This window comes from Arachis hypogaea, chromosome 3 (genome assembly GCF_003086295.3).
Source record: "Arachis hypogaea cultivar Tifrunner chromosome 3, arahy.Tifrunner.gnm2.J5K5, whole genome shotgun sequence".
Lineage (NCBI taxonomy): Eukaryota > Viridiplantae > Streptophyta > Magnoliopsida > Fabales > Fabaceae > Arachis > Arachis hypogaea.
The window spans coordinates 25,309,474-25,335,941 of record NC_092038.1 but is presented as its reverse complement, the minus strand read 5'-3'; the positions used below and the strand labels follow the sequence as shown (position 1 = coordinate 25,335,941).

The window sequence follows — 26,468 nt, the reverse complement described above, 5'->3', positions numbered from 1 at the left end:
GATAATATCATGTATTTTCAATAATATTACAACTAAATTATATGGATGATATAACTAATAAATACAATTACACTGAAAATGAAAAACTAAAAAAAATGTAAAGGACATGATATATAATTAAAATTAACATTCAATTTTTTAATTTTATTTTTCATGACTCATGATAATACCATGTATTTTTAACATATTACAACTAAATAATATTAAACTATAAATTGTTGAAAGAAAAAAAAGAATGATATAATTAATAAATACAATTAGACTAAAAAAAAACTAAAAAACTGAAAAGGTCTAGTGTGTTAGAAATGTATTACCTAATACATATGTTTAGTAAACTAAAAAAAAAATTTGTAGTCATTAACCAAATTTTTTAAATACTTGTGCAAAATATTAATAAGAATGGAGAAAAAAAAAAGAAGTATGAGCTTATATAAAAAGAAGAGATAAAGAAGACATGTCACATGTGTAGTGAATGTTAATTTATATAATAAATATAAAGAGTGTGTATGAAAGAAGAGAATAAATTATGTTTTATTACTCAATTTATACCTATTAAAAAGAAATAACATTAACATTGAAACTATATAATATTCTACATAAAAGTCAAGAGTAAGAATATAAAAAGTATAGAGTAACTTGAAGAAAAATAAATGTCATAAAAGTGAGAAAAAAAATGAAAAAGAATCCTAAGTTATAATTCTATATAATAATCATAAGAAAGAGTGGGTATAAAAGAAGATGATAAATTATGTTTATACCTAATAAAAGTAAAGAATTAGAAAATATAAAAATTAAAAAATAACCTAAAAAAATAAATGTCATGAAAGTAAAAAATAAATAAATAAAATCCTAAATTATAATAATGAAGCACGTGATAAGTAAAAGCAAAAAATTAAAAAAAATAATTAAAAACAAAAAATTGAAAAATAATTGAATTAGATAAATAATAAATAAAATACGCTAATTATCTACTTACACTGGTATGGTATAATATTAAAAATTAGAATACTAATATATTAAAATATTATCTTAAACTGTGTTTTAATATATTATAAATAGATCAATAAATAGATAGATATGATATTAGCAAGAGATTGGAGGATAAACAAATTACAACGAAGAGTTAACGCGTTTGTAAACATGCTTACGTACCTAGTATAACGTTTTGTCATCAAATAATTACGATAGATCCAAAAATTTGTTGGTCAGTTTTGTTGTCAAATTGTATCGTGTTGAAAACTGGAAAGTTTCCATATTATTCAAACAGAACATCAAAATAGTTATGATTCTACGAGTGGTGCAACTTTTATACTAAGGGTCATAGTCTATCAATTTGATCAGTTATATTTCTGGAATATTACTAGAAATGTTTCGTTAGAAAAATATAAGGAGAATAATAATAAATAGTTAGAATAATAGTGACTTCTTGAACATTCCGTCGCCAGAAGGTATTAAAGAATTACAAGTGATCTAATGTCTAAACTGGTGATACTTGGGAAAATAAGGTGCCTTCAGCTTTCATCTTCTTTCTTTGGATGAAAAACAGAACTTCAACTATGATGGGGGATCAGAGTTCCAATTCTGTGCAAGACATGGTCATGGATGTTAAGCTTTCATCCTTTGTAGCGCAGTAACCACCTTTTCAAGCTGAAACTGAAAAGGTAATCATATGGGGTTGGTTTAACCATGGAAACTTGGGATACATGAGAACCCAATCAAACCATTCTGAATCTGATGCAAGCTAAGCATGGACAATATCAGCATGATTTGACGTAACTAAATTAACAAGAAATGCACCACCCTTCTGACGAGCATTTCTTAACCAAGACATAAAAATTATCTTAGAAAGAGAACTCAAGCCTCTCGTTTTTCTTTCTTTTTTGTTACTTTCGTTTTCGTCTTTGCCACAGAGGAAAGACCAGAGTATGTTTCTTGACAGGCTTTGATGATAGCAGAGACCTCGCTGTCATCTTTCGGAATTTTACTTAGCATAAAGTTAGCAGATCTATAATCTCCCGATGCCAAAAGTGCTTGATACATCCTACAACCACAGAAGTCGTTAGTCATTAATAGCCCCAGCAATGAAGCAGATGGAGTTATAGCACTGGAAACTTTTAAAAAACGTACCTCAAATAACTTAGCACGTTGTATGGAAATCCAGCAACCTCATATTCTCTCCAAATCAAACGAGCATTACTCAAATCTCCAGCATTGGTGCAGGCACTTAGAAGAAAATCAAGACATTGCCGTGAAGGCACGAGACCAAGCTCGTTCTTGACTGCCCAAAGCAAATCTAAACCAATCTGCAAATTTGAGGACTCGGATGTTGCAATTGCAGCAAACACCTATATATACATGAACAAATTTGATGTGACTGGCTCCAAAAAGAGCAATTGTCAAGACGAGGTTTAGGACCAAACCCCTCATTTTACAATACTGCCATGATCCATCACAAGGTAGCCAAAAAGAGTTTCAACTTTTTCAGAATTGAATTAATAGCCAATGGATCCATTTTTCAAATATTGAAAGCAACCTTATACAAATTATGTTGGGAGGGAACAAGAACTCACTTCATCAAAGAGAACTTCCAATACTAGTTCATCACTTTCAAACTTATCCTTGAGTTTCTTGAACAAGTCAATAGCAGAACTGATGCAAAATGCGGTCACGTATAAATATAAGCGCATTACAGATTGCAATTTAATTACAAAATGATGAGAAATCAAATAGATACCGAAGGGGAAATAAATTAAACCTTAGATGCTTGTTGTGAATACAATATATGATAACTCTGAAGCAGCCGTCGACCCAATAGTCTAGATCACTCAATTCTGTAAGTAGCATAAGCATCCCATCCAACTCTCCTTTGAATTTGGTGAACTCTTCCTAATATGTCCCTAAATTAGTTAAAGAGCTGAAGAAAGATATAGCAATACTGTGTATTCAGAACCTTACGATAAGACTTATAACAGCTTTTGGTTCCAAATTGTATCCAGCTTTATTAATCTCCTCATATACTAAGAGTGCCTCGGACAACTGCCCATGTGATGCAAGAGCTGAGACAAGGACGCTCTTGATTTCATTTAAGCTTTTTGCTGGTATGTTCGGATCCAAAATGACCTGCAATATAAAACAAATTTTGTTTAGTTGGATATTCGAAATTGTATCAGATATTTTATCTATAATAAAGATTCTATAAGATGATGCATAAATGATATTAATAACTACTGTATCAATATCTGTCTATTATATGCAAACATGAATTAAGGAAACGTTCGAAAAATAAATTCGGTGTAGAGAAATCTAGGTTTATTTTACAAAATTACCCTTACTAATGCTCCCATTCTTTTTTTCTTCTTTCCACCTACTCCCATTTATTTGGGGTATAATTGGAAAGACATAATTAATATTATCTAGATTTCTAAAACCAGCAGTTATTTGTAGAAAATTAAAATTTCAAAAGTAGACAATTATTCCAACATGGAAGCATTATAAAGAATAAAAAGGAAAGGTGAGAAAAATTGTTGCATATTTACAGTTGATGAAGAAATCAAGTTTTGCTATTTTTAGTATTACTGGGTAAGCAAATATTTTGTATATAGAACCTGCCGAAACACTTATTCAAAGTTCATCTGCAAGAGCTAATTCTACAGTGTTTTATAAGCAAACATCATTTTACAATAAGTAAAATTGCGTGCCTGATGTTATATTGCCAATGTAAGAAAAATATTGCCTGTGAATGGAAAGCAAGAACCATATAGTTATTTGGAATATTTGGAAGACAAACAACTTCAATCAGCTAACTGAATGAGGAGGATATGGTTCATCGGGACAGTGAGGAAGCAGACTTGAATGGCCACATTATATCCGTCGTTTTCTTGTTCTTGGGTTTTATTCCATGATTTTAGTGGAATTATTCCAAGTTGTAAAATTAATGTCTAGGTTCCTGACACTTTTTTTGATATTTGAGACTGCAGTTGCTATAGAATTTTAGTTTTATTTATCGCTGTCCAGATCTCCCCCCCCCCCCCCCTTTTTCCTTTTTCTTTTTTTCGTTCTCTCTTAAAAGGTCCAAAGTCTAGTGCCTCCAAAAATAACTTCATTTTGGTTAGATAGAATTTACTTTCAGGAAAATGCAACATGGAAGATCAATCAGATATTAGATAACGGTTGTTGCACAATGGATATACATCTCTCCTTCACCCATACCTGTTTTGCCATATCCAATTTGCCACAAGCTGCATATGAATTAATAAGGGCCATAAAAATCGGTTTTGCAAGTGGGATTTTATATTGCTCCATTTCTTCACGATACTGCAAAAATTATTCAAGTTAGCAACCTATAAAGAAGATAATATACAGATTGGCTAAGACCTTTTGTTGGACAATACAGTATGAAAGAATCAAGGAGACCTAAGAGGATTACCAAATCTGAAGACTATATAATTGAAGTTTTTTAAAGAAGCAGAAGTTCCAAGAATAAGGAGTCAGGTTCCATTAAAACAAACAAAAAAGTAAGTAGAAGCTGTCAAGTTATAGTTGTGAATTTTAGAATGCATGTTATAACACTCAGATACAAAATTCCTAGTAAACTTAGGATTTTCACTTACATATTATTGCAAAATTGATTTTAAAATTAAAATATTTTTTGTTTGAAATAAAGAATATATCACATAACATCTTCACAGTATCTTTTGAATATAAAAGAGTGTCAGTATCTTTAGAATATAAAAGAGTATCAAATATCATCTAGAAATAGTTTTGATTATATGATTATTTCCTTATTTAACTAGGAATAGGGTTTTACCATTATTATAAGTAGAGGTTAGTGATCCTCTCTTATAAAAAATCACAAAATAATCAAAACAGAACTTCACTTCATATTATTAACCTATTACTTTTCTCTTTTCCTTTTCTCCACCTAGACCCACAATCTCAACATTTTTTAACATCATTGTACAATTCAGGACATCAAGCAACTTGAGTGATGAAATTTCAAAAACAACAAGCCTCAAACATTCACAAAGGGAGTGCAAATAGATTACCTCATGCCTAAAGGAAAATTGATAGTGTTTTTCTATTTCCATAAGCAACAACAACACCACCACTTTATCCCACAAGGTGAGGTTGACTATATGGATTAAACGACGTCATTGTATTCTATCATATATATCATGTTTATAGTGGACGCATAGATCTTTTTTGACCACCCCGTGCATAGTCTTTTTAAGTCTACTTCTACCTTTCGCCACTTGTCTATGTTCCATCTGCTCCACCCTCCTAACCGGATACTCTGCCAATTTTCTCACATATCTAAACCACCTAAGACAAGATTCTATCATCTTTTCAACAAATAGGCACTATTTTAACTTTCTTAACTAAGATGGGGATGTTAATACACACAAAACACACAAAAATGATCAAAACTTGAGAGACACAGAGGCAATGCCATCATACAAAAATAATCTTTTACCTTGATTATATCCTCTTCTGTTTCACAATTACTAATCAAATAGCTGAAAGTCTGTACATCAGGATTAACATTGGCATCCTGCATGTGCTTGAGGACCCTCAGAGCACCACTGATATTTTTCTACAAAAAAAAGTGAAAATAAAACAAATCAAAGTATGGTGAAAAAGGGAGCAAGTAATTTGAAGAAAATAGGAAATGGATTAGAGAGAACTACTCAGAAGAGCAACATCCAAAAATGCAGGGGTAAAGAGAAAAGAAAGGGCTCTCTAATCCAACAGTAGATTTATCAATATATTACTTAAAGAAATTTTATAAAAGAAAAGAAGAAAAACAAAACAACAAAACAAAAATGGATGCTAAAAGAAACCAAAATTAAAAAATATATAGAAATCAATACTAAGAGATCATCTGAGGTACTCTTTAATATTCTAAGATATCTTGTGAAATATTCTATGTTTTTATAACATATAATGGAGAAATTAAAAAATTTGGTTTTTTATTTCTAATATTTCTCCTGAATATATAGAAATCAATACTGAGAGATCACCTGAGGCACTCTTTAATATTCTAGGATATCTTATGAAATATTCTACCTTATTATAACATATAATGGATATTACCAAATTTTGTTTTTTATTAGTAATATTTCTCCTGAAACTAAAGCATACTAAGCTTATGTTTGCTCCAATCAAATCCTAAAAGGAAAAAAAAAAGGCATAAGTAAGCCAGAATTGCTTCGAACAAAATAGGCCAGACTAGAAATGCAACCAACAAAGTCAGACTAGAATTGCCAGAAACGAAAAAGAACTAAATAGAATTGGTTGGAAATCTACCAGAAAATTGTGTCCAGTGGCAGCAATAGTTGACAAAATGGGTAATAATTATCACTAATAAGAGGTTGCCAAAATGATTATATGGCAACAACAATGACCAAAACTAAAGTGATGATACTGTTAGCTGAATAATCAGTGCGACATTCAATTGCTAGAAATAAATTGTGGCCACAGATGACTTGAGAAGCACTTTAGAGCTGTATCAACCTGTTGGAAAAAAACAGGACTTCCAAAAAAAGAAATCGAGGCAGTAAAGAATTGCTAATGAACAAATCAGGACTGTGTAGAATAAAGAACTAAATTAAAACAAATCAGGACCATATTACAGTAAACACTGACGTTGTACAAGACTGAAACTAATAAGCACTGCATGGGAGTGCCAAAAAATAAATTGAGGATGTTCAAAAGTGCCAAAAACAAACTCTAAGAGGACGTTCAGACAAGAAAACACGCAGAAAAAATGCCAGACAAAATGAGAAGGACAGCCATAGGCCATAGAATACAAACCACAAGTGAGGTACCACAGAAATCAAAGAGCTCCAAATAGTAGGAGCTCCGCAGTAACACAGTGGCCACAGGTCATGGAAGACAGTACCACTTTGATAATAAGAATCTGAATAATAAGATAATACGTTGATATGTTGTGATATTGTATAACAGTGGTGTAATGCAAAATACAAAGCACTACACTGATTATAACATTGATAACAAAATTCTAATCCTAAATCTTATCAAACGAAGACATAAATCATGAAATATAAGGAAATATAATGTGTAATACAAAGAATATGTTTGGTTGGAAGGTAAAATTAATGCAAAACTTTTCATGAATGAGCTCAATATGTAATTTTACACATTTAGGTCATCCATGAAAACATCCACTCCATGTCTCCATTTTATCCCCCAAACACCCTTAACATGTATAATAATCAATAGGAGAAGTCTCAAAGTGAGAATAGAGATATCCTCAAAAGAATGTCACCTCTCGAAAATATCCTGCCATTATAGCATTGTACATGGCGGTATTAGGTTTGAAATTCATTTTCTCCAAGTCATCAACCATCTTGTATGCACCTTTAAACTGCATCATAGAAAGTAATTGCAATAAATTTTAATAGAAGTCAACATTTATGGCTAGCGATTGACCAACCAAAGAGACCACATAATTGAAAATATATGAGTATATGTGTTTGTGTGTGTGCTTTTTTCTATAAATTATATAGAATATATATGAGATCTCCCTATTCTATTAATAAGGATTTATCTAATATAATACCAATCTAGTAATATCAATGTAACCATGCAAAAAAAAGAAAGGGGGTGGGGGGAGGAAGGGGGGGTGTTGTACAACTTACATCTTTCACCCTCACGCAAAAATTTACCAAACACCTACATATTTCACCATTCAACTTCAAATGGAACCGCTGTATGATGGAATAGATCCGGTAAACCTTGAATGTTGAGAGAGAGAGAGAGAGAGAGGGTTAAAAGAGAAAAGGATAACTGTCAAGAAGGCTTAAGACAAGTGAAAGTCATTACAGAGAATTTTAACATCAAATAATTAAGCTCTGGTGAAACATTCAGACTTTTTATGTTATAATAGTTCTGTATGCGTAATACAGAAATGGAAAATGTAAGTATAACGAAAGGATGTTTAAGTTGCAAGTCTTGAGATTTTGACAGAAATACAAAAAGTCCATTTGGTTTGTAACACTCCTCATCATATTTGATAATGGTGGCTGAAAGTAATCAAATCCTATAAACCATACTATCCTTTTTATTATAAAATGTTTTTTAAATGAAATGGGCTTAATTAAAAGCAAAAGTTCACTTGTCTTTAATCTTTCTCCCCTTTTATAAAAGAGGAGTGGGGCACAATTTGATAGTTATACACTCAATCACTTACTACAGCAATTGAAACAGTATGGACGAAAAATTTTATGCTGTATGTTGGGAGGAGACAAATACATTTATAAAAATTATAATGCGAAGGGAGAAAAAAGGCAGAGCTGTTGCAATTAATCTGTCCTACCAAAATATGTTCATAGGTTTCCTCACAAATGTGTAATATGGACTGTAACATCCTAGTTGACAATGTAAAGCCTGCTTCACACATATTATCAACAAGATCAAGTGCAACATCAACCTGCATTGAAAGTTAAAATTGTCACTAAGGGAATACAATTTAAATGCATGCTCCAGAGAAGTAAGGATAACTCTATCAAACATACAAACATCAAGTTAGAATAACCCTAAAACACATTATGATCTTTGAAGTAAGAAATGTAAATAAAATAGGTAACAGAAAAGTACCATTATTTTAGGATCCCATTTAGTACATGATTTAGTTACCATTAGTAAGAGTAAGAGTTACTTAAGAGTGAGTTAGTTAGTTAGTTAGTTAGATATGATTAGTAGGGGATCAGTATGAATAAAGAAAATAAGGAAGACAGAAGTAATTTTAATCACTCAGTGAGCCTTTGGAGAGAATGTGGAGCTCTCATTCTTCTACATATTGTAGTAAGGGGTTTTCCTAGGAGTAATGTTCCTTAGCACATAACTAGGTCTTTCCCAGTGCAATGCATTACATTTTCCTAATTCTTGTCTTCTCTAGTACCAGTTCTAAGAGGGGAAATCGACCAAAAATTGCAAAGACCCCTAGAGAGTTCAGCTTCTGGCAAGAGAGTCCAAACCCATGTCAATATAGCAGCTAGAGAAGAATGAAGCTTTCAGTCATATTGGTCTTGGGTCACTGGACTTGATTCAACACCAATGGAGAACACAATTTGGGTCTATGATAGAAAATGTTGAGATATTTCTATTTTGGGGCCAAGCTGAAGAGGAGAGTGGAGCTCTCACCCTTCCAGATATTGAACTAAGGGGTCTGTCCCAAATTCTATGGTTCATTAACAGACTATTCGCTAAGGATTTCCAAATGCACTGCCTTTGCCTAATTCTTGTCATATCTGGTACAAGTTCTACCATCTAACAAGCATCTTTAAAACGCTATATTTTACTAGGGATGGTAGAAATTAGCAGTTGGTACTTTGACTTCAAAGCAGAGCACTAATAATTACACTTGCAAATTCTTCAAAATCGGAAGCAACTGGTTCAAATCAAGCAAAAAGAAGAATGAGTTAACTTTTGGTAGCTAGTGGGATGGTGGAACATTATCAGCATAAATCCAATTTTGAAATTGCAATTAAGTCTTACTGACATTCAACAAAAAGTTAGGGGTAGAGAAAGACCTAAAAAGACTTTGAATAAGGTGGTCAAGAGAGATTTAAGCATAAATGATTTTTTTTTTCTTGGTGGTAAAGCATCACTAGAGAGATCTTGGTCAATATCACTTTAATTTTTTTCTTTCTACTCTTTCCTTGTGAATTTATATCCTTTTGACAAGACAAGCCCTCAAATGTCAATAGATAGAACAAAGGAAGAACTGGTTGTGGAACTAGTGGAGTTATGACAAGACTGAAGAATAAATTATATGAAAAAATTACTTTATTGAGTGACTCGTTCTTTTTAAATATATGAATAAACAGATTACTATTTCATCATCTTGTCCTATGGTCAGGCAAAGGATGATGCCAAGAGAAGTGCTTTAGTGCACTCCAGGGGTTCTAAAGGTTTTTTTTTATCATTTTCACTCTACCATCCTTTTTCAATCTGATGGACAAGGCTCTTGTAACCAAATGATACTCATAATACTAAAATGAAAGAAGTAGCTGTACCTTGCCTAAATCACAGCAATACATAATCAGCTTTTCATATGATGACGATGAATGTAAAACTTCCAATAGATCATGCAAACTCTTGAATTTTGAGATGATATCTTCAACCTAAGAAAAAAGAAAGAAAGAAAATTTTCTTAAAAAGAAATTATTTTAGGAAATGTTATGCGAAACACCACCTTTGAAACTGAAACTTCTGCCCAGATCTCTGAAATAAGATCACAATTTATTAACATTTTGTGATTAGGGGCATGGGAGAAGCCCATTTCCAGCAGCACCCTACTGTTCCCTCATGCCCTCAGAAGTATCTACCAACTTTCAGCAAACAATTCTGCGTAATATATAAATTGAATAATGCATATACTATATAACTGGATTTAATAAGATATGATCACTTCGGGGGATTTATATCTGCTCAGACACTTATTAAGGTACATATCCGTCCACTGTTCAACTAGCATGTGTACCACTTCTTTTTGCCAACATCAGTAAAAGTGGGCAAAAACGGTTTTAAATCATTTTGGATGCACATCGGTCATTTTATAGATATGGAAAATGGACAAGTTTGTTTGACCCAGGTAAAATATACGCAAACTCACGGTCACGGACCAACTAGATTTATATAACATTCACAGTGACTCAAGTCTCAATTATCTTGAAAACGTAAAAGTAAAAACATAGGTCAAGGACTTCCGTTTCGGACATGTTGAAAGATTGGAAAACTATGCTTTATAGATAATTCTTTCTTTTGCTTTGTTTTTGGAAAGGGATCTCTTATCACCCAATCTTGTCTTTCCCTTTCCTCCTCTTGATGAAATTTAAAAAAAAAAAAAAGGAGGGAAAAGAGAAGGCAGAAAAATATAGATATGCCGACAAGCCTCCTGACGTCACACAGCATCAAGGACATTACCAGAAGCATTCATGAGAAGTTCCTCACCGCTAAATTTGGAATGCTAACAGCATAATCAGCAATGAAGCCTGAAATATCATCTTCATCAAAATCTGCATTACAGAAAAAATGAATAAATCTAACTACTTACAAAAGACCACCATTAAGGACAACTTTGTAGAGCAAAACACAACTCCCTAGCTAAACAAAAGTACAGAACCAGAACTCAACAGATTCAACATCAACTCATTCTTTCTGCTTGGAAACAGATTTCTAATGTCTTAATTTATGTTGGCTCAAACCCTATTTGGTTTTTAGAATTTAACTCATAATTGGAATTGAGCTTCTGAATCCAAATACTTGAAATGCCTATTAGAAATGGTGTGCCTTTCTAATGTTTGGAGTTGGTGCTCTAAAAACATGCTTCCTTTGGTCAATCCATCAATCTAGTTGCCTACATGGATAATATTGCCATTACATGTAATGATTGTAAAGGCCAAAAGAGATAGAAAGTAAACAATAGAACTAGAAGAGCTGGGGTAGGAATGAACTAGTGTGAAATCACCCCTTCCCCAGTTATAGAATTATACTGGAAATGCAGGAAATTATAGAGCAGAAAAACACTATGGTAGTGTTAGATAGACTCCCATGCTCCGTTCCCAATTCTGTCGTAGTTCCTACCTTCTAATTATCCCTTTTTCCTCTATAGAACAAGAATCTCTCTCATCCCTAACAGAATCGGCCCAGGATCACACACCCATCCACTAACTCTTGCACATGGCCTAATTAGTTACACAAGTGGTTCCCCACCATTTGCACTTTTATGTCTCCTATTCATGCTAGTAAAGGAGGAATTCTATTGGCCCGCTGTTGCTGCCTCAATAGAATCTTCTTTCTTGCTCCCACCCTTCTCAGAGTATGTATTAGAATCATACAACAGGAATAGGTGCAATATTTTTCACAGGATTGAAGTAGCTCAATCAAAAACCAAAGTTGTCATCTCTCGAAGAAATATGTTTCTTGATATTTTGGACAAAATTGGGAATGGTGGGTGACACTCTTGTAGACCCAATATTAAGCTTCAACCAGATCAAAGAGATTTGGACGAAAGAAGATATCAAAAGATTTGTTTTATGCATTACATGTATAAGCAGAACATCTTTAAGACAGACAACAAAAGCAGAGAAAAGAACAGGTTATTAATGAAGTTGAGTTTTCAGATTCTATAAATGTCTGACAGGGGAAAACCTCTAAAAAATCATGAGTTTTACACCAAATAGAGGACAAATATCCAATTCTTCCCAAACTTTCTTGTCCACGTGTTTGCTATCTAATATAGTTATGCCCCAACCAAATACACCAATCAGTGGCACAGATAGCACACTACTGCAAAGATTTGGCTTCCTTCCTCCTCCCAAAACCAACTTACCTAGTCAACAAGAACTACTCCAAAGATCTAGAACACCCAACACGTAAATATATAGAATTAGCCATAAAACAAATATCCAACTGATTCTAAACTAGCACTGTACATAATATATATATCATGGGAAATAGACTTTAATGTCTTCAAACCCACAATGCATCATTAGTGTTAATCTGTTAAGCACAACTGCCCAAATAAGCGATTTAATCTTTAAGGAGCTTTGGTCTTCCAATGGATGTATCAAGGCAAAAAAGAATTTAGTTCAAAGAATGGGCTAGGAAATTGAAAGTAAGATTGAAAGAACATATTCTATCAGACTGTGAAGTACCTACTCCTTAGGGAAACCAAAGTTATGAGGGAAGAGCTAATCTCCTTAAATACAACATCAAGAATCCCATACTACCCAATATTGGACTTTGGGCACCCATAATACCCAAGTACCTAACACAGACACAAGAGACAAAGACCTATTACCTAGACAAGGAGACAGGATGACAAAGTTAAAGAGACCCAAGGCTAGGTGAATTCCTAAACATGATAAAAACTCTGGATTGAGAAGTTGTGGATAGAAGATATCTCTAAGGATGTGGAAAAGGCTAACTAAATGAGAAGTCTCCCTACATAGAAAAGGATTTTGAATCTGTCTCTCTACACAGATGCAAATGTATGTAAAGAAGTGCCTAAGGTTAACTCAAGTTATAATTACGTGATGACTACGTGATTAGCATAGTATGTATGATCTATACCCTCAATGTGTTGTATATTTTGTTACTATCAACATAATAACTACTTAAGCAAGTGCAATAGTTGGATTATACTTGATCAGCAGTGAATCTGTGTATATATTAGTACAAGAGAATCCAAAACACAAAAAGGAAACAAATACATGCATGCATACATACTAACATACACATGTATAAAGACTCCTTTTTAAAACAGAACAATGATCCTCTTCTTGTACTATTTCAAAGGAGCTTAATTAAGTATAAGGTCATAGTCATACCTTGTGCTCTCAAATCCAAAAATAAATTCTCGGCAAGAGATTCCAACTGTAGCCTTCCTAATGATTGAAATACACTTGCTATAGATTTTGCAGATGAAAGCATTGTTATGTCTATATTTTTCAACACATCTGTAATCTGGATCTTCAGATCACTTTCACAAAGAGCCAATAAGTAATTTTCTGCAATAAGATTTGTTTCCAATTAACGTATGTTAGTGCCATATGTAACAAAATTCCTTTTACAATGGGACGTCAACATACACAATAAGCGAAATTGCATCAATATGTGTCAGGTTAGGCTTGGCACAATCACTTCTATTATTATGAAGCTAGATGCTAGCTATGTCCTGGGAATACAATTTAGCATGAATTTTCAAACCATGTTTCTAATATCTAAGATGTGAACAAAGACTAACTTGTTAATTGCAGTACAATGGCAAAGCACACCCATGTCCAACAAAGATAACAAGTTCACAATCCCAAATCAAATGAAGAAGGATCTCTTGTAAAAAGCATCAGCATAGTCTCTACATTAAAATAAAGCAAATCATGAATGTCCCACATGGTACTGCTAAAAACCTGTGCTGTATATTCAAATATATGTTACTGTTATCTGAAATAAACTATAAAAAGTTCATGCACGTGAAACATAGATTCACCAACCTCGCATAGCAGCAGTGTCTTGGCCATCTTCTACAGTAATATATTCACAAATATCCCGAATCATTTCTTCATCTTCAACTCTTATCCACAGCAACATTTCATAGTAACCTAACCGTGAAACTGAACACTCAGCTCTGACCACATCAGAGAAAAGTTGAAACTCTTTAACCATGCCCATGTCTATGACATACCTAAGCAGTGGTTGATATGTTTCCTCTTCTAGCTTAAAACCGCACTCCTTCATATTTTCTAAAAGGTGAAAAGCCTTACTCAATTCTTCTATGGCAATGTATTCATTATTAGTAGTCCTTGCCTTCTGTATACTCATCTTTATTAATGCATTGAACTCTTTCACACCGGTCTCTCGACCCAGCTGACGAAACACATCAAGGGTCGTCCCTGTTCCTAGTCTTTTCGCACACATTTTAACTAACCTATCAAAACGTTCATCATGGCTGAGTTTAAAAATCCATTTGTTTTTCCTCTCACGGGCTAACCCCCTCCGTTTAGTCAAAAGGTAGCCAGGAGACAGATCAGGACACCACGTGAAATCTGCTACTTTTTCCATTTTTGCTTTGCGATAGTCAACTTCTTCGACAACAGGTTCCTCTTTCACGACAACAGGTTCCTCTGCCGGAGATGGACCTGCAAAACGAAAAGGGTGCACAGACACACCCCAAAAGATTAGCATCAACCATTTTAAGATGTCTGGAAACATTCCAAATTGCAGCATAACCAAGTCAAAACTTTTAGTACTCCGCATTTCTCACAGTAAATTTCACAAACACTTACTGTACACTATAGAAGAAACCTCGGAAGACGTATTATCATCATCAGGAGAATCCTCTGCACCTAAACATTCAAAAGAAAAAAACGTTACTACGAACACAACAGAGGGAACCCGATCATACAGCAACAAAAAAACAATGCATTTGATCACACACAAAGTTCAGTTATTATTATTATTATTATTATTATCCTCTTTAGGTGGAAAAACAAAAAACCAGCTACTTTACTCTATTTATTATTATTATTATCATCATTCTGTTTCGCTCCCCCTCAACTCCAAGATACAAAACCCATTAATGCAACGAAGTTCAAAAGCTACTGAGAAATGAGGAACAACGGTAATGGTGGTTAGGGGTAAAAAAAGTTGAGACATGATTGGATACTGTTTGCGAATATGGAAAAGTTTTTTTTTTTGTTACCTCGAGAAGGGACACGGTTGTGGCTCATAGAAGAATGGTTGAACTCAGAAGCATTGTGCTCAGAAATGGAAAAGGAAGAGGAAGAGGCAAGTGCCATGGCTTTCCATGCTGAGTGAGAGCGAAATAGGGTGCTGAGGGTGCATAGTTTTCTTATGGTGGAGGCGCGCATCTAAGTTCTACAAAAACGATGAACAATTGAAGATGACGGTTGGGGGTTTCGCTTCTTCTGTTCTTTCTTTTTTAGTTATAGGTTAGGTAGCGTGTGGGTTTTAGAAGGAAGTGGTTTGTTGTTGTGTTGCACTGCGTTCGGATTTCTGAAGTCGTGAGGCAAAGATTGGCTATACAAGTCGCTGTTTGAATGCAATTGAAGAGTGCAACTGCAAACCCAGCGCCAACAAGCACAAAACATGAATGATATTTGCAGAATGGGGTGATTGTGATGGGCTGACTGATGAGTTCAAATGGAGCGACCCCGGAAAAAAGAAGAAAAAGAATTTGCTATTATTATTATTATTATTATTATTATTATTATTATTATTTCCTTACCTTTCTCTTATATTTGATTTAAAACTAGCCAATTTTGTTTTCTTTATTCACTACAAACTTTAAAGTCTCTAAACATTTTCTAAATAAAATAAATTTTGCTTGAAGCTTTGGGTGTGAGCCAAGCTATGGATGCCAATTTGACTCAACTTCGTCCAACCCAATTTATTCTGACTTAGATAATGACAAACTTTTTAACTGTTTGTCTAAATTTTGAAACAGATATACGTAAAATTTCAATATTACTAGTATAGGCCATAGGGTGAGTATGCGTAATAGTTGCCATGTTCGATATTCACGACACCCACAAACACACAAGCATGTATATAATGATATACTATCATTTTCAATCCTTAGTTCCTTAGTCTTCATAAATATTGTGTGGTTTGAGTATTATTTTATTACAAAAATTCTATTTCAATAGAAATTAAAGATACTCAAAAGAAAAGTGAAAATTAAAATGATGGTATTTTAATTTTTTAGAATTAAAATTATTTAAAAATAATTTTTTAAACTTTAAATCAAATATAAAAATATAATATTTCCATCTTAAATTCCTCCAACCACATATACCTGTTAGCTTTCTGGTATGGTATCTATGACTATTTTTTTTGTTCTATACATTTTATCTTTGCCTCTCCTTTTTTTTCTTTATCTATTTCTATCTAGATTCTTTTCGTCATTGTCTGCCAGTTTTACTTCATTTTTTCGTCATCTCTTATTCTTTTTTACTCTGTCTTCTTTATATTATCAGTACATTTCCCTTCTACTCAACCTGACCTTTCGTCAACCAACTTGAATCATATTATCGTCATGATACTAGCTTTTTTTTTTTCTCCAGCGATCAAATTTTTCTCATCGTTGATGAGCCCACCAGTGCACATCATCTTTTCTCTAAAATAATTTTGTTCTCCTGGGCCAACTTTTGCTGTCCAAGACACTAACTTCGTCAACCTCTTCCTCATGAGTTCAGGTATATAACTTATTGTTATTTTGTTCTTGTTATAGTTGTTTGTTTTGTTATTTGGAAAATTCAATTTATATAATTGTTCAAACTTTGCAATTGTTTTGTAATTGTTTAAGATACTTTCATGATAGCTACATCATTCTTTCTGATATTGTTTGGTATAGATTTGTAAACAATCTTATATTTTCATTATACTTAAATTTAAATTATTTGTCATTGTTTTAATTGTAGTTTTCTAAATTGAAAATGCATCATCAACTTATTTTGGACAAGTAAAAAAAGTTAATCCTACAGTACCTTAAATTGAGTTTTAATTATTAAGGAATTTAAATATAATTTAATAAAAAAATTTAGATAATCAATTTTTAGTAAGTCAACATTAGAAGAACTTTATTTAATAATTTATAATTTAAGGTCTAAAATGATGGGTTTATGATTTAGGATGTATAATTTAATATAAATTCTAATTTGTAAAAAGTTGGCTGATGTTGGTTTAAAAATATTGGTAACCTAGCATTATATAAATTAATAATTTCATTAATTGTTATCTATGTTTACTCAATTGTTTAATGTACTAAGAAATTCTTTTATAAATAATATAAGTAAATTAGGTGAAATAAGAACGTGAGAAAATCTTAAATAACCTCAAAAATCGAATATGAGCAAACAATTCACCTTTGAAGCACGACTTCAAAAGACAACCAACCATGATTCTAAAAATTGAATTAGACTATCGGTCGAATAAAATATTCTGTGATCTCGTATGTAATTTGATTTGGTCAAATAGAAAACCTCAAAAGGGTTAACCACAAAAGCGCCCCCAAAAATTTTTTGCGCTAACAAAAATATCCTTAATAAATTTAAAAACATTACCAAGGTGCTCATACGTAAAGAAGGATTTCTCCATCAACGAAATTGGCTGAGGTTGCAAATGAAAATAGAGAGATGGTATACTGAGTAATGATATGGCATTGTTAAACCCCCCCCCCCCCCAAATTATACCTAATCTAATTGCAACCACCATCTCTTCTCCCTCTTCCCACCTCCTCATCCTCTACCCCTTCTCCTTCCTCACCATCTATGCCGTCCACACCTAGGATGCCTCTATCACCTCGTCTTCCGACGCCATCAACATCAAGCTCCATTCAATTCTGCACCTCTATTAGTGATCATCCACAAAGCAGCCATATCAGAGCCCTCATTAAAGATATTAATCTACCTAACACTACACGTCACTACAGGATCTAAAGGTCACCGGACACCCAACCTGCGTTTGTTTCAGTAGATGTAGTGGTAGAGGACGAGAAGAGGACAAGGTTCTGGAAGGGGAGAACAAGGGTGGTGTTAGAGATATTGGTGGATCTGATGAGAGGAAAAAATTGGTTTCTTCACTGTCACCAAAACCACGGTCAACAACATTGTTTCGGCGGTTCATCTGCCTCTATTTTTGCTTTTTAGTTGAAGTCTCCAACTTCTGTCAGAGTTAGAATCAAATCCAAGGTAAGTATCAGAAGAAAGCGACTTTGACAAATCCAAGGTAAGTGATGAACGACCAAATTACATAGGTTGGGAATTTGATCATCAAAATGGAATTGGCGTTGTGAGTATAGTCCTAACCCAACACATTGACCGTCGATCAAATGTTATCACAATTCAAACCAAATATAAATCGGGAGTGTTTAATTCCCGGGTCGTCTCCCAAGGAAGCACTTAAGAGGCAATGAGTGTGCAAATTCCGGTTGTAGTGATCAAGGGGTTGTCAATGAAAAAATGAACATATAAAGCAATAAAAGAACATGCAAAATTGTAATGATTGAATTAATGAAGAAATTAAAGAACCAACTATGTAATATAAACAAGTAGAGTATAAAAGAGATTAACATAGCAATGTATGAAAGATTGAAAGCATAAAAAGGGGTTTTGGCTTGGAGTGAGCTAAGGGTTCTTTTCTTGTTGGAATCACAACTATGCCAATTATGTTGGATTAATCTCACTTGATCAACCCTCACATCGGAAGGTAAGTTAAATGAGTATAAGTGTTCTTAACCCACAAATCCTAAATTGCTTGCTAATTGCTTTAGCAACAACTTAGTGTTAGTGAGAACAAGAACAATTAACAACCTAAGAATTGACACTAAATGTTGGACATTCCAACTCTAGGAACGCAAGTGCTCACTTTACCCAAGCCAAGAGACAAAAATTTAGCCTAAAACTATGTTTGACATTTTGTCAAACACTTGGTGGGCAAAAAGCTTAAACATGAGGAAAATGAGAAATAATTTGAAACCAAAAGCAACAATTGATCTCAATCAACAAGAATAGCATAAGAAAGCATAGAACAAACATCAAACACCAAATTCATCAACAAGAAAGTGAAATTGCAAGAGAGAAGCAAAATTGAACTATAACTTGAATTAGAAGAAAGAGTAATAACAATATAACTAAAAAGAGTAATAACAAGAGAATACTTACAATGAGATTAGCAAAATCCAATGATTAAAAATGGAAATGGCACTTGGAATGTAAAACCCTAATAAAACCCTAATGGAGAAGATAAGAAACTTAGAGAAAACTAAAACTAAAAAGCTTGCTATTCTACTCCTAAAAATTATACTAATGCTATGCTATGTTGTGTGTCTCATTTCCCCTCCAATATGAGTTAAAAGACTTCAGAAATGGGCCTCCAAATCCTTGAAATCGTGAGTCACGTGCTTTTCTAATGAGGTCATGCGCGGACACCTGTGCAGACGCACAGACGTGTGCGTCCGCACACTTTGCAAAATTCTCAACCTGTGCGCACGCACGAGTAGCTGTGCGCATGCACATTAGGCGATGCTTGACTGGACGTGCGACGCGCTCGAAACAATCTACGCGCTCTACTTGGGCTCCTGTGCGGACGCACAAGAGGCTGTGCGCACGTACACGTTTCTGAGCTCAACTCCTTTGATTCTTCAAGTTTCCTCCACTTTGCAAGCTCTTCTTCCATTTTCTCCACTCTATTCCTACCTTATACACCTGAAATCACTCACAAACACATCAAGGTATCGAATGGAAGGCAATTGGAATAAAAATAGATCAAACTAAGCACAAAAGAGCATATTTTCATAACCAAGCAAAATTTTGGAGGAAGATTCAAAAACATGCTATTAAAGGGAATAAGTGCAAGTTTATATGATGAAATCCATTCAATCTTAACCAAAATTCATCATCAATTACAGATTCATCAGTAAGTATCAGAAGAAAGCAACTTTGTCAAAGTTTGATTGTGTTGGGGAGTTTGTTTGTTTCTTTTGCCGCTCTTGGTCCAGTCATCGAGTTTATCATTATTCATGAGAACCAGTTGTGAAATTCCTCTACTAATGCATTTTACCTTTTTATTTTGAAAAAAAAATCAAGAAAACGTTGAATACCGTTGAGTTTACTGGCGGAATACTAAAAATAATCTACCAGTAAACATATTACCGTCGAATTTTTCAAATTTACCGTTGAAAAAAATCCGATGGTATAACCCTCGTCAATTCGACGGTAGTTATCGGTGGATTCTGCGACAGATTCTGCGGCCCAAAATATATTTGGCTACCGGTGAAAATTTTTCGCCAGTAATTTTGGCGCCACACTTTATTGTTTTGTGCCACTTACCGTTGGATTTTTTCTCTGGTAAATCTAAAGGTAAATTCAATATACAATTAATAGTCAAATTCTAAATAAGAGAAATCAAATAAGAATTTTATTAAATATCAAGTGTACGTATAAAATAATAAGTCAAATAAATAAGATACAATCAAATAGAGCAGAACAAAACCTTAATCACTACAGATACTGATAGTCATCGTCGCCATCCCATTGGTCCTACAGAGGCAGCGGTCTAGGCGGTGATATCGGTGCCTGCTCGTGATACACCACCATCTGTTGCTGCATCTGCTGAATCCGCTCCAACTCATGTTTAAGCTCCAGCCTGACAAAATCTGTGCCTGACACGCATATGAGGATCTCGTTATACCTCTTCTTAGACTGTTGTAGCTGCTTAGCTTGTTGGTGAAGGCTCTGGGTGAGATTCTGCACATGCTCCATCAAATCGATGATGTCCTCGGGATCGACAGGGCTAGTGGCAGAGGCAGATGAAGCCCTCAATATAGAGGTGCGAAGGTTGTTGACAAAAAATGATCCCAGCCCGTAGGCGTGATTCTTTTACGGCTCAAATGCAGTCTTGCGCCAAACCGTATCAGGATCGATGACTGAATCAGCAAAGTTATTGTCGTCCTCTCCAATATGCTTATATTGTTGGGTTGTAGCCTCCAATCCCTGCGTGTAGGACTCCTGTGTAACACATTTTATGATTATGATGATAGTTAATTGAAAACGAATACATGTTAAACTTTATATCACATGACGTTTACTCACATAATAATCTGCAGACTACTGATCAGCAAATCTCTCCTTGTTCTCCTTCAAGATGTGAGTATACTTGAAGGTCTCCGCCATCATCACATCACGATCCAACGACTTAGACTACACATATTAAAACAATATATTAAATTAAGTAATAATGACATTATGTGTCAAAGACAAAACGAACTTAACAACAAAATAAAAAAAGCTACATACTAGTCTGGCCTTTGTCTCATGAAAATTACTCACCTGTTAGTATACTTCGACAACATGGCCGATGCACTGTTAGCTCTGTTTGTGGCTCGGCGATACCTGAACCCCTCATCAGTCTCCCAGTAGATGTAGAGAGCCTTTTTAACATCCGAGCAAAGCCACTGAGTGAGGTGGCAGTGCCTCTCACATACGTCCAGAAATATCTGCTGAAGCCGCCTAGCCATCTAATGGTCGAAGATCTTCTTGATTATGGTATCATGGGTCTTCTCTCATATAAATTTCTCTTGCACAAAAAAATATTTAGCACTAGTTAATCGAAATTAAATATATAATTAAACCAAATAGAAGATATAAGGATAAAGTATAATTTTTTGTCCTTAAAATTTGCTAAAAATTCTTAAAATGCCCCTAAGTTTTATTTTGTTTCAATTTTGTCCTAGAAATTTTTTATTTGCATTAAATTTACCCGTAACGACTAATTTTTCAAATAAATTATGACTGATTCAGGAATAACTTCACAAGAACAATCTTTAACACAAGCAAATCAAACATATTTATGATGTATTATTGTTGGATTAGTCCTAATTTTTTTAAAATTTAGTTGTCAGGGATATATTTGATGCAAATTGAAAACTTTTGAGACAAAATTGAAACAAAATAAAACTTAGGGGTATTTTTGAATCTTTTGACAAACTTCGAGGACAAAAAATATACTTTACCCAAAATATAAACTAGCTAAAGTTTGAATATGTTGAGTTTTTACCGCCCACTAGGTAACCTTTTCCCACTTCTGTTCTAAAACTCTATCTTTGAAAAAATAAGTCCGGCATACAGCTTAACCAAGTCATTATACTCAGAGATAGAAAATCAACCTGGAATATAACTGCACAAACTACGAAAGAAGCAAATTCCAATTGATCTCAAAGAAAATAACACTATCCTAATAAAGAAGATAACTTGTTGAATTCATAAGGTGAAACTAATTCAAAAACTAATTTGGAAGGAATAAGTAAAACTCAACATTGCAGTTAATTAAAATCGAATTCTAATTTCACTAAATTAACAACAGATAAAACAAAAATAAACGATATAAATTTAATGTTATTGAAAGAATTCACTGAACTTAAATAAAATCTTCCAATAGCTCAGGCAGTGAATCCATTGGTCAACGAGGGTGGTCCCGTAACTCACAAAGTTTTAACCATTAAATGGATAAATTATTGAGAACGATGAGTTATTTAAATCTAGGTAGAAATAATTCTTTAGTAATAAAAACTGATAATAGTGAAGCATCAACCTCCGGAACTAAAAATGAGTTAGAAATAGCTAAGTTAGAAGAAAGTTTTCATAATTAGAGTATACCTATAATAGATAAAAATGAAGTATATAAAAAGAGATCTTTCTGAAAAAGAAACTATTATGACATTCATACTAGAGTATAGTTATCCTAGAATAAGTCACAATAAGACAATTACCATTTTAGAAGAGGATAGATTAAAAGCACATAGTAATCAAGGATATAATTTTATTCATATAGGATTAATACAAGTTGGAGGTAGGCTATCCTGTTTGAGTCCTCAAGTAGTCCCGCTGGATGCAAGACCAATCCACTACCCCCAGCCTCGTGATAGTGCCGAAGAAGATGATAGAGAAGGCGATTCAGATTATGTTGTTGGGTTTGGGTCGTCCAACGAGACTTCTTCCTCTGATGAGTATGTGCTGGAGACTCCCATCGGCGGTGGTGCTCGGTTTCTCATGCATCCTTATTTACCCATTTCTCAATTATCAAAAGTTTCAAGTCATTATCACACTTTGAATTTGAACGCAATGCAGCTAGATGATCTTTTCAATGCCAGCCAAGAGGAGGATTACAATACCAATAATGGGCTGGAATTTCAGATTGGCCATAGGTTCAGGAACTGTAATGTTGTTCTAATGGCGGTGAAGGACTACAGTATGCGAAAGAATGCAGAGTACAAAATTTTGGAGTCGGATAGGCTCAAATACCATTGTCGTTGCAAGCAATTCACCAACGGTTGTCCATGGAGTCTTCGTGTGGCACTACATCAGAACTTGAACTACTAGTATATTTTATGTGTTAGTTTTGATGAAATTAAAGACTATTATGTTAATTATGTCTTGTACTGAATGTTGACATGCACGAGTATTTTGTAGGAAAGTGTGTAAGTTTAGTAGAGCATACACCTGTTTAACACTAACCATGTCTCAGAACCGTGCTCAGTTGGATAGTAGTTTGATTTGCAAGGTCATCCTACCTGTAATAAAGACTGGTCCATCTGTGTCTATCCCGGTGTTGCAAAGTGCAGTGCATCAGAGTTACCATTTCAAACCATCATATCGAAATGTGTGGATGATAAAGCAAAAAACGATTGCTCAGATTTATGGTGACTGAAAAGCGTCATACAACAAGACACATGGCATATTACAAGTTTTGCAGGAATGCCTCTCAGGTACGATTCACGATTGCATTGCTGTTCTTTATTATGGAAGTGACATGGTTGATGGAGAATGGAGCCAGCTTGATAAGGTCTTTTGGGTATTCTCTCATTGCATTGAGGCATTTAATTACTACAAACCTTTTGTATCAATGGATAGGACACACTTGTACTGAAAGTATGGAGGAGTACTATTAATTGCCATGGCTCAAGATGGTAATAACAACATTCTGCCGATAACTTTTGTATTAGTCAAGTCTAAGACAAATGAGTCATGGTCATTTTTCCTATCGAATTTGAGGCAGTATGTTACTCGGCAACCGGGACTTCTTCTCATATCTAATAGATCGTAGGAATTTGCACTGCACTAAATGCACTTAACAGTGGATGGAATCCTTGCTTGGCACATCATGCTTATTGCATACGTCACATGGCTTCAAACTTCAACTCACGGTTCAAATTGGCCGAGAGTAAGAGGTACATTATGGATACAGTGTATAGTCCAAGCAAGGAGGGTTGCGATTGGTACTAGGATACTTTGGGTGGGTTATCCCGGGACATGTTAGATTGGGCTCTTCATTTTAGGAAGGATTTATGGCTTTAACATTATGATGAAGGTCGTTGGTATGATCACATGACAACGAATTTTTCAGAATGTATAAATGCGATTTCAAAGGGAACGAGGAACTTCCTTTAGCTGCCTGGTGGACGAAATTATGATCACATCAATGTAGTATTCTTTGTTGTTGTATGGAATCATTATTATGGCACCTATGTGTGGACACAACTCCGTTCAACTAACCAGCAAGTGTACTGGGTCGTCCAAGTAATAAACCTTACGTGAGTAAGGGTCGATCCCACAGAGATTGTTGGTATGAAGCAAGCTATGGTCACCTTGTAAATCTCAGTTAGGCAGATTAAATTGGTTTATGATGAGTTCGAAATTAATAATAAATAGAAAATAAAAGGGATAGAAATACTTATGTAAATCAATAGTGGGAATTTCAGATAGGCGTATGGAGATGCTGTGCTCCTCTTGAATCTCTACTTTCTTATTACATTCATCCAATCCTTCTTACTCCTTTCCATGGCAAGCTGTATGTAGGACATCACCGTTGTCAATGGCTATATCCCATCCTCTCAGTGAAAATGGTCCTATGCTCTGTCATAGCACGGCTAATCATCTGTCGGTTCTCAATCAGGTTGGAATAGAATCCCTTGATTCTTTTGCGTTTGTCATCACGCCCAGCCTTCAGGAGTTTGAAGCTCGTCACAGTCATTCAATCCCAGAATCCTACTCGGAATACCATAGACAAGGTTTAGACTTTCCGGAACCTCATGAATGCCGCCATCTATCTAGCTTATACCACGAAGATTCTGTTGGGGAATCTAAGAGATATGCGCCCGGCCTAAGGTAGAATGGAAGTGGTTGTCAGTCACGCGCGTTCATAGGTGAGAATGATGATGAGTGTCACGGATCATCACATTCATCAAAGTGTTGTGCAACGTATATCTTGGAATAAGAATAAAAGAGAATTGAATAGAAAGTAATAATAATTGTATTGAAACTTGAGGTACAGCAGAGCTCCACACCCTTAATCTATGGTGTGCAGAAACTCCACTGTTGAAAATACATAAGTGAAAGGTTCAGGCATGGCCGAATGGCCAGCCCCCTGAATGATCAAGAGACCAAATGATCAAAGACTACAAAGTCAAAAGATTAAACTGTCAAAAGATGTCTAATACAATAGTAACTTATCCTATTTATACTAGACTAGCTACTAGGGTTTACATGAGTAAGTAATTGATGCATAAATCCACTTCCGGGGCCCACTTGGTGTATGTTTGGGCTGAGTGGTGCACGAAATTGTGATCACTACAACTCAAATAATCCATAAACTTGGTGTTCAACACCATGGCATAAACACAACTTCGCACAACTAACCAGCAAGTGTACTGGGTCGTCCAAGTAATAAACCTTACGCGAGTAAGGGTCGATCCCACAGAGATTGTTGGTATGAAGCAAGCTATGGTCACCTTGTAAATCTCAGTCAGGCAAACTCAAATGGGTATGGTGATAAACGCATAAAACATAAAGATAAAGATAGAGATACTTATGTAATTCATTGGTAGGAACTTCAGATAAGCGTATGAAGATGCCTTCCCTTCCGTCTCTCTGCTTTCCTACTGTCTTCATCCAATCCTTCTTACTCCTTTCCATGGCAAGCTTAAGCAAGGGTTTCACCGTTGTCAGTGGCTACCTCCCATCCTCTCAGTGGAAATGTTCAACGCACCCTGTCACGGCACGGCTATCCATCTGTCGGTTCTCGATCAGGCCGGAATAGAATCCAGTGATTCTTTTGCGTCTGTCACTAACGCCCCGCCCTCAGGAGTTTGAAGCACGTCACAGTCATTCAATCATTGAATCCTACTCAGAATACCACAGACAAGGTTAGACCTTCCGAATTCTCTTGAATGCCACCATCAGTTCTAGCCTATACCACGAAGACTCTGATCTCACGGAATGGCTGGCTCGTTTGTCAGGCGAGCACTCGATTGTCAGGCGATCAACCATGCATCGTGTATCAGGAATCCAAGAGATATTCACCCAATCGAAGGTAGAACGGAGGTGGTTGTCAGTCACACGTTCATAGGTGAGAATGATGATGAG

At 34.7% G+C, this 26,468-nt stretch overlaps 2 protein-coding genes across 3 annotated transcripts in view; one reads left to right on the top strand and one right to left on the bottom strand.

The window, feature by feature from the left end:
• Positions 1–1,369: 1,369 nt before the first annotated feature.
• On the bottom strand, positions 1,370–15,704 carry LOC112789945 (pentatricopeptide repeat-containing protein At4g04790, mitochondrial). Its single transcript, XM_025832126.3, has 16 exons — positions 15,230–15,704; positions 14,814–14,873; positions 14,022–14,666; positions 13,359–13,538; positions 10,978–11,042; positions 10,041–10,148; positions 8,339–8,452; positions 7,662–7,757; positions 7,289–7,387; positions 5,474–5,593; positions 4,210–4,314; positions 2,956–3,120; positions 2,756–2,886; positions 2,571–2,649; positions 2,128–2,345; positions 1,370–2,041 (listed from the first exon to the last, which is right to left on the bottom strand). The coding sequence occupies exons 1-16, from the start codon at positions 15,396–15,398 to the stop codon at positions 1,855–1,857; spliced, it is 2,541 nt and encodes an 846-aa protein (XP_025687911.1). The 5' UTR covers positions 15,399–15,704; the 3' UTR covers positions 1,370–1,854.
• A 662-nt stretch (positions 15,705–16,366) lies between these two features.
• LOC140182554 (uncharacterized) overlaps positions 16,367–26,468 on the top strand; it is a 38,913-nt gene continuing 28,811 nt past the window's right edge. Inside the window, exons 1-2 of one of the 2 annotated variants that reach the window (XM_072229580.1) lie at positions 16,400–16,745; positions 22,879–23,560. In XM_072229580.1, the coding sequence (XP_072085681.1) occupies positions 16,736–16,745; positions 22,879–23,426 (558 nt within the window). In that variant the 5' untranslated portion in view covers positions 16,400–16,735 and the 3' untranslated portion in view covers positions 23,427–23,560. Of the gene's footprint in view, positions 16,746–22,878; positions 23,561–26,468 lie in introns of those variants that run through there. The other variant, XR_011878364.1, reaches the window with a different exon arrangement.

What these genes read in the sequence shown, in the direction of transcription:
- LOC112789945 (XM_025832126.3), bottom strand. Translation starts at nt 15,398, where the DNA reads ATGCGCGCCTCCACCATAAGAAAACTATGCACCCTCAGCACCCTATTT. An exon ending in TTTGCGTGAGGGTGAAAGAT is followed by an intron (nt 7,388 to 7,661) that starts GTAAGTTGTACA and finishes TCTATGATGCAG; the next exon opens with TTTAAAGGTGCATACAAGAT. An exon ending in AAGCTGTTATAAGTCTTATC is followed by an intron (nt 2,887 to 2,955) that starts GTAAGGTTCTGA and finishes GGGACATATTAG; the next exon opens with GAAGAGTTCACCAAATTCAA.